The 9,011-nt window shown below is 38.2% G+C and overlaps 1 protein-coding gene and 1 long non-coding RNA gene across 4 annotated transcripts in view; one reads left to right on the top strand and one right to left on the bottom strand.

Moving 5' to 3' along the window:
* LOC102313314 overlaps positions 1–2,418 on the bottom strand; it is a 26,230-nt gene extending 23,812 nt beyond the window's left edge. The window contains exon 1 of the long non-coding RNA XR_315432.3: positions 2,338–2,418. This is a non-coding gene — a long non-coding RNA (uncharacterized LOC102313314). The remainder of the gene's footprint in view (positions 1–2,337) is intronic.
* The window catches only part of LOC102313511 (cytoplasmic polyadenylation element-binding protein 4), a 10,360-nt gene extending 6,051 nt beyond the window's left edge, over positions 1–4,309 (top strand). For all 3 annotated transcript variants that reach the window (XM_005916415.2, XM_005916417.2, XM_005916416.3), the window contains exons 5-11: positions 250–273; positions 616–792; positions 1,053–1,142; positions 1,242–1,360; positions 1,874–1,988; positions 2,074–2,255; positions 2,418–4,309. In XM_005916415.2, coding sequence (XP_005916477.1) covers positions 250–273; positions 616–792; positions 1,053–1,142; positions 1,242–1,360; positions 1,874–1,988; positions 2,074–2,255; positions 2,418–2,645 — 935 coding nt within the window. In that variant the 3' untranslated portion in view covers positions 2,646–4,309. The remainder of the gene's footprint in view (positions 1–249; positions 274–615; positions 793–1,052; positions 1,143–1,241; positions 1,361–1,873; positions 1,989–2,073; positions 2,256–2,417) is intronic.
* The last annotated feature ends 4,702 nt before the right edge of the window (positions 4,310–9,011 follow it).

The following is a 9,011-nucleotide window of genomic DNA, read 5'->3' on the forward strand; positions in this document are numbered from 1 at the left end:
TTTTTGTCATTCAGTAAACTTCAGCTTCTTTCACTAGGGCGGACATTCACCTCTACCATTGAATGATATGCAATACTTCAGCTGAAGTCAGCATAGCAGACAACAGTGTCCTAACATTAAAAAAAAATGTTTCTTAAAATTGGAGTCCAGACCTTCACAACTAATTGTAAATGGTTGATAGAAATTTCCTATATATGTGTTTATCTTGTGATGTTTTTCTAAAAACAATTTGTTTTGTTTTACATGCAGCAAGAAGTTATGGGAGAAGACGAGGTAAAGCTTGTTAATGTCATGTCTGTCATTTTGATTTCTTTGATGTGATTTAAACAGCATCAGTTGTCTCTGACATGATTGCTTTGTTTTTGCCTCTGTTTGTCTGCTTGATTTTTGTCTGCATCACTGATTATTCTGTCTTCACTGCTTGAGATCCTTTTTTCCTCTTCAGGGAGTTTACACCTTTGCAGGCTGTCCATCAAGAACTAGTATTAATAGTAATCCTAATTTTATTGTGGGATAAGAAGTGGCAATTGTCCTTTTATTTCTTGTGATTGAACTTATTTGGATTAATTCTGATTGGAAGTTAAAATGTGTTAATTAGATCCTTCTCTCGATTAGGTCATTCGTCTTTGTTCCCCATGGAGGATGAGCGCTCTTTTGGAGATGATGAGTCAGGTGACCAGGGGCTTGCTGGCCTCGGTCCAGGCCACTGCTTTGCATCCCTTAATGGTGAACGTGTGGAGCGATATTCGCGCAAGGTGTTTGTTGGAGGGCTGCCCCCAGACATAGATGAAGGTGAGTCATGTTAAACCTGAAGGGGGTCCTTGACTAACTGCAGTTTTTACAATAATGAACTATAAACAACTTTTTTTGTGTTTTCACGTGTTTTATGGCATTTCTAGATTTAAGTTATATATTTACAAGTTATATTTCAGCTACTGTATCAATGGTGTCCTGTGGCATGGTAGTGATATGCAGTGCCATTTTAAATAGGTTTGCTGATGTGCTTGTTGACTAACTGTTCTTTTTTTTTGGGGGGGGGGTTTGTTTTCTAGATGAAATCACTGCCAGTTTCCGTCGGTTTGGTCATCTTTTCGTGGACTGGCCCCATAAGGCAGAAAGCAAGTCCTATTTTCCACCCAAAGGTGCATCAGAAAAGTTTAATTTGATATTTTGTGCTGTTCAGATTAAAATTTGTTATTTTCTGGTGAGCACTCATTGTTCCGAATGCCCAATATTTCCAGGATATGCATTCCTGCTGTTTCAAGATGAGAGCTCTGTTCAGGCCCTGATTGATGCCTGCATTCAGGAGGATGGCAAGCTTTACCTGTGTGTCTCCAGCCCCACCATCAAAGACAAACCAGTGAGTTTTAGCATTAAAGCTGCATCCACACCAGAAGTGACTTGCAATCATGTGGATCGCACATGTGTCGTTGCCAAACGTGCAGGACCTAACAATCTTTCCTCAACTTCCAGACTGAAGAATATTACTGACTGGAATATTAACAGTAGTAAATACATTAGAGGGGTTAACTAAGGTTAAATAGTTAAATAAGAGCCTGCAAATGACCAGCCATCAACTTCAAAGTTGTGAAACAAGCGAATCACTTCCAGCGTAGATGCAGTGGGCTTCTTTTTTTTTTTTTTTTTTTTTGTGTGTCTATCCTCATTACAAATGTTTTGCTTTCTGCTGTATGCTAAATGCAGCACACAAGAGGCTTCTCGTAAAAAGCCCCTGCCGCAACCGACAAGACTATTCACTGTTATAATCTATATTACATGAGCACCAAGGCCTTAAAATTATCAGTTCTAAATGTATCTTGGTCAGAAACAAGTAGGACACTGGGGAAATTATTATGCATTTTAAATTTTGTAGGTCCAGATCCGGCCCTGGAATTTAAATGATAGTGACTTTGTAATGGATGGTTCTCAGCCATTGGACCCAAGGAAGACTATCTTTGTAGGAGGTGTCCCTCGTCCCCTGCGTGCAGGTATACATTTGAAGTGACTAATAAATGTATCAAGCTTCTGAGATTCAAACTGTTAAAATCACTCTAAGTTTCATTGCTATTCCAGTTGAGCTTGCCATGATCATGGACCGTCTGTATGGGGGAGTGTGTTATGCTGGGATCGACACAGATCCTGAACTGAAGTATCCAAAAGGGGCAGGGCGAGTGGCCTTCTCCAATCAGCAAAGCTACATTGCAGCCATTAGTGCCCGATTTGTTCAACTGCAGCATGGGGAGATTGATAAACGGGTGAGTTGATCCGATTCTAGTTCCATATTCATATCCTGAAAATGTAGATGGTATGTTTCAAAAATATAAATTTCCCACTTACCAGACATGTCGCATGAATTCTAATCGTTCTCAGACTCCATTTAACCACATTTTACACTCTCTCTCTCTCTCTCGTCCCAGGTGGAAGTGAAGCCATACGTCCTGGATGACCAGCTGTGCGATGAGTGCCAGGGGACTCGCTGCGGAGGGAAGTTTGCTCCTTTCTTCTGCGCCAATGTGACCTGTCTGCAGTACTACTGTGAGTACTGCTGGGCAGCAATCCACTCCCGGGCCGGCCGCGAGTTCCACAAGCCGCTGGTGAAGGAAGGAGGGGACCGACCACGACACATCTCCTTCCGCTGGAACTGAGACAAGAGACCTGGGAGGGACTGAGAGAAAGGGGTAGTTAAGGGCGGGGTATGGGCTATGATGAAAAATAAATGCACTTTTCTTTTAAGTTGAGGAAAAAAAATGGTAATATTGATAATTTATTTTTATTTTTTTATTTTTTTAAACTTGGGCCCACAAAAAGTAAATGCTAAGAAGAGTGAAATCCCATTTATGTTTTGACTTTCAGTGTGCATGAGCATATGGATGCATTATATTTGGATTTGTGTTTCTTGTTGACTTGACTATATTTGTTTTCCTTTTTTTTTTTTTTTTTTTTTTTTTTTCATATTAGCTGGCAAAGCTGCTTACATTTGTTGATGAGAGTAACATAAAATTTAAGTGAGGTTCGTCACACCTAAATCAGTATACTAACTATGGGAGTTTAGGAAGGGTGCATTTTCTTACTTTTTGCTTGCAGGATTAGAGAACAACTGTACAATTTACCAAAGGTTTAATGTAAATGGTTGAGGTGAACAGTGGTGGAACTCTGTTTCAGATGGATGGATGGATGATTGAGTTTTCCAAGCAGCTCAGCGTATAGCATCTGGCCACGTCACAAAAGACAAAAAAAAAAATCTCCCCCTCAGTTCAGTACACATGTTTAAGATTGTCAGCATGAGTTTTCAGGTCTTGGTTTAAAAGTCAACACTTTGTAACCAGAAAGGGCAAACCAAAGATTGGCCTAAACACATCACCTAAAACAGTCATTGATCTGAGGGTAATCAGGATAATGTTCTCGTACAGTGAAGGAATGGCTGGAGTTTTGGTTTGTGAGTTTCAGCTAACAAAGACACAGCCCTCAGGGCTCAGGTATTGGCAGTAGTATTTACTCACTTTATATTGTCAGGGATATTAGCACTGGAAGCTAACATGCTAATGTAGTACAAACTAATGGGAATGCACAGTCCAGTCTCCCTGAGTTGTCCTCATGGTGTACCACTGCACGCTCTACCGTGACTGGAGCTTCTCTCACAAGTGTTGTGGTTGGATATGGTAGTAGCTAGAATTTGCTGTCACAGAGATAAAGATATTATTTTATACATGGCCTGCTGATTTTTGTACAGTGTTTTATAGCTGATTATTTTGTCATGAACATATATACATTTATTATGCACTACTTTTCTAAATATTTTTTTCAATAGTCATTTTAGGCACATTTTTCACAGATGGGAGAACTCCTTTTGCAATACCTCATTTTTTTCACTTGGTGAAAAATAATTTTGTACCTTTGTTACTAAGAGATCTGCATTTATGGTAAACTTAATTTAACAAAAAAAGAATGATATTAATATAATTTTCAATTAGCTTTTATATATTTAAGTGCTGGTAAATCTGAAAATTGTCTGGTGCATTGGTGTGATTCTGTAGATTTAAAAAAACAAAACAACAAAAAATATATAAAGCTATCATTAGCCAGTCATATATGGATTCTCCTCTGTCCTAATAAACATCATTACAGGATCCTAAGGCATGGCAAGACCTTTCTAAACTGATTTTGATAGTCTTGAAAATGCATATAATCTGATATTTTGCTCCTAGGTGTAGTCACTAAGATTATCATTAGGGTAAATGTTTTGGCTTTGATCAATGTGAAATCTTCCCTTCTATCACCGGAGTGGATATCAGCTGTTTGAATATTTAGATCCTCTTTCTGGGACTGCCTGTGAGTTCTACTTATTCTTGGCATGCATAAGAAATAAAATGACTAGTGATAATGCAGGACCTAATGTAATGCACTAGATCTCCTTTTTTTTCTCTCTCTCTCTCTCTCTTTGACTTTCTTTATTTCTCTTTGAGATTGCCTCTCTTGTAGCCTCTCTTTACATGATTGAGTCTGCCTTCCTTTACACAGACGTGATGTTTATGCAATCTACATGGTGACAACACTTTAGGTCTGTTTTTTTTTGTAACATAGAGGACACTCAGTAGGACATAGGTGAGGAGACTTGATCACTTTGACCCCCTTTGTGATGTGGCATGCTTTGGGACATAACCTGAATGTGATTTAATGTTGCAAGTTAACTTTGAGCCATTATGTGCAATACTTATTCTTTCCAGAACCAGTTCTCCGCAGTGTAAGTCATTCAGTCCATATAAACCATGCAGTCATTTACACACCTTTGTTTCCTATTGTTCATGCTGATGTCTGCAAAAGGAAAAAATAATTTATACCTGAATTTATTTTTAAACATTAGTTTTGTGCTTATTAACATATTTTGCTACAACCATGCTACTGTGATTGAAAACATTGTGTATATAATAGGTCGATAATGTATTTACCGTTTGCTATATTTTCAGTTGAAATGAATTACTATCATTTTGATCAGTTTTTTTTTTTTTGTTTTTGTTTTTTCTTTTTGTCATATTTTTTTTGGGGTGATGTGTTCAACTCGTTGACCTGTCTAGTTTTTCTAATTGCTGTATCTGTGCTCCACATTTTCACATGGGAAAAAATGATTATGTCTGTTAGTATTACTTGATTGCAAAATTTCAATAGTTTTTAATTAAATGATGGGAAGGTTATATTTATTAACTTTTTTTTTTTTTTACCTGATATCATTTTGATTTTTTTTAAAGTCATTTCACATTTATATGTAAGTTCCAATTTTTATATTTTCTCGATTAATTTGCGCTACAATACAGACGTCAGTTTTTATAGTTGGTTTGTAGTACTGAAGTAAAACAAAGATCTAATGTCATATATTCATTTGCTGCCAACTGTTTGTAACTGTATGCATACATTTGAAGTATTTGTAATGTGAGATGTTGAACGAATAAAAAAAACGCTGTGAGGAAGAATCTGTCCTGTGTGTCAACGGGAAATTCTCTAAACTGGAACCGCGCATCTATTGCCATTATTGTGATAGGGTTTTTTTTTTTTTTGGTGGCACAGCCATGGGTTAAATCTGCTCAGATTAAGCAGTATTTAAAGACTGTTGCTTGTTTAGTCTTCTGTCCTGAAAATCTTTGCCTGTGTAGCTGCATTTGTTTTCTTTTTAAATTTATTCAAGTGAAAAATTTGCAAACAGTATGGGTGCATAGAAGATTGTTAGTGCAAACTGCTAATCTAGACAAACTATTTCTAGACTGTAATGATTTTTGTCCTTGGGCTAAACCTGTAGTTATTATCTTGCAACATCTAATTAAGTTTCATGTTCCAGCTATTCCTCTAACCTTATTTATTTTATACATTTTTTTTTGTTTTTAAATAATACTCCAGACGTCCATAAGTGGGTCAATAATGACCTGCATTTATTTCTTAGAATTTCATGGGAACTTGTGATTTGTAACTGTCAGCTAGATCTAGAGATCTATAGCTCGAGATATCTATATAAACAAAAAAGAATTGGGGGGGACCACACTCTTTGTGGTCCTTAATATTATTTTACAAATGACAGGCAGCATTCATTCAGCATTCAGACAGCAATTCATCAGAAGTGATTGTGCATTACAGGGGGAGGTTTCAAATGTCTACTGCACATGCCAAACAAGCTTGTCAAGTATGACCAGAAGATTTTCTGGGTTTGTGATGCAAGGATCCTCTTTGCAGTATTTGGAATGTTTTACAGGGAGGCAAATTCAATAGAATCTGAAGGAAAACATTGTCCAGTAGATTCAGAAACACACGATGCAACATCACCACAGTTAACTTTCTCCCCAGTGTGCCTAAGGCAGACATCGTTCCTCTGATGAAGCCTTCAGAGTCCTGGCTTACAGCACAGTGTTAGGATTCAAACTTACTATGGTCAGCTATGTCAACAGGAAAGGAATGGGTGTTGTACTCCTGAGCACATTGTATCAAAATTAAATTGTGAATAAAAATACCAGAAAGGGGGGGGGGAACACAATTGATCATATTCTATAAGACCAAAGGAGGTGTAGATACTATGGACCAGATGGCACATATATCTGCCAGTGTAGAACCTAGAGGTGGCCCATGGTGCTGTTGTACAACTTGACGCTGCCGCCCTGAATGCCTACACCTTTTCCACGGCTTAGCGCCCCAAATTCAAGAATGGTATTTTAAATCCATGACGGGTCTTTTTCACTGAGCTCTCAAAGGAGCTTGCCGCACCACATATGAGAAGTCGACTGGATGGTTGTTCCCAACTGCAAACATCGATCACTGAAGCAATGGGAAGCTGTGGCATGAGAAAAACCACAACTTGGCCACAGGAGAAGAAGCAGATAGGGCAAGCCAAGAGAACAAAATTTCAAGTAATGAAGATTGTAAAGTCAGACAGGGCCGTGCAGAGACGTTTAAAGGGGCGGATGCTCAAAGTTAAAAAGGGGCACATTGAACCAGGCTGAATAACAACAACACACATTCATCAAGAATCTAATATGGGCAACAAGGCAAAGCAAACGTAGCCGATGTTTTACCTGATGGGTACAATGTTGCTGTTGAGGGGTTCTGCTGCTGGCTGATAGTGCTGGAGGGCAGGGCTGTGTTGATCTGAGACTGTAGACATTAAAAAGTCCATAGGAGAGATGGTAGCTGATTAAACAAGTGTCATGAGATAATAACAAAATGCAAAGATTGGTGACAGCGCTTGGAACCATAAGGCAACAAAAAACTGTGAGAAATAATTTAGGCTCTGCCTGTGAATCACTCTTTGCTTCTCTTCTTCCTTCCATCCCATCATTTCATATATCACTCTCCACTTGCTGTCTATCTGAGAACAAGGCACAACTTGCTATTGCAATAAACTATAATCTAATTATCCACACCTAACAACTCTTGCACTTAATCTATAATAAAATGATGACAGAAAAATGTTATAGCCCTGCCTTTAGTAGCCTCACACAGCTCCTACTGTTTCCTCCTCATGTCCTTACCAGCCATGTCTGGACAATGTTATATCATGAGTAATAATTTAAAAAACCATATACATAAAACACACACATGCACGCACACACAGTGACATTTTAGACCTTCTTCAGAATACTGTATATACTATGGGCATCATGGTGCTGATCCAGAATCCTTACATTATTATTTATTACTAGAGCTACAATAATAAAGCAATGAGGAGGGGGAAGTAATAAATATGAAATAATGTCATTTATGATGATTCCATTTGTTTCACTATCCACTCTGTGCAGGGGCAAAGCTTATTACATTTTTAAACTGTAGAGATACAATCATTTTACTGCTGTAAAATCCAAATTTTGTCTTATTTAAAATATAAATCTAATATAATCTGCTTCTTAATGTATGTTCTTTAAAATACAGCGTGTGTTTTTTAATATATTATAATTATAATATGCATAATTATGTGGACATGCATATTAGATCGTTTTTTAGTGAAATATAATCCCTCCAGAAAGGCAGGAAAAGCCCGGAAACTTACTTTAAAACTAAATATGTTCCCTAAAACGGTGACAGAGCTACAGACCCATGACAGCCTTACACAGGTAGCCAGCAGCTATGACCAGCACTACTTGTGCAGTTAATAAAAGGACAGGTAATGTTTGTCGCGCTGTTGCACACACAGCACGCTCGTTTGTTTCAGTTCGTCAGTTGCACAAGACAGCTTACCAACGTGTACGTAATAAGCTAATACTCCTGTGTGCTACACACTACAGTGTACGCTGTACACCTACTTACTGGTTTTGTCGCATCAGTCTGTGAGATTAGAGTCTGGCTCTGAGTTAACTTGTGTTTCTCCTACAGCTCCAGACCGCAAAAAATGCGCGTGCTCTTTGTGAGCTCGTTCCCGGCTCGTAACCAGCGCGTTCTGCCGTCAAGGGCGATCATTGGTTAAATGTGATCATGTGACTGATGCAAGCCAGATCCTTTTATTTAGCAAAACTGTGATTAATAGTTAAATATTATTGTTGAGGGGCACAGACAGGACTCCGCACGCACACACACATTAAAAAAATAAATAAATAAAAAAAAAATTTAAAAGTTGCCTCAACAAAAGGGCACTTTGGGCACTCATCAGGAAAGGGGCGGGTGCTCAAGCCCCTCTAGCCCCCCCTGCACGTACCTGGAGTCAGATGTCGGTGTGGGAAATGCAACGTACCTGTGTGTAGGGATTACAGCCTGAAACAGGTGGTTGTCACAACTACATTCAGTGACGGAAAAGGCTAGAAAAGAGAGAGGAATTGTCTGGACAGTTACACACACATGTATATACTGTCTCACAGAAAAAAAACCGGATTTTGACATCGATCTGTTGCTGTTGTGTAATTTTTTTCCCTTTCCCATTTTAAAAATGTTTTTAAAAAAAAGTTAAAAATACAAAATACTTCAAACATTAGAATCATTCTTGTGTGGATACATCTAAAGGTTAATTCAAGAGATAGTATTCTGGTTATTTTCGGCATCCACATTTT

The sequence above is a fragment of the Haplochromis burtoni genome, unplaced genomic scaffold, assembly GCF_018398535.1.
Source record: "Haplochromis burtoni strain Fernald_Lab_line unplaced genomic scaffold, NCSU_Asbu1 Contig_19, whole genome shotgun sequence".
NCBI lineage: Eukaryota > Metazoa > Chordata > Actinopteri > Cichliformes > Cichlidae > Haplochromis > Haplochromis burtoni.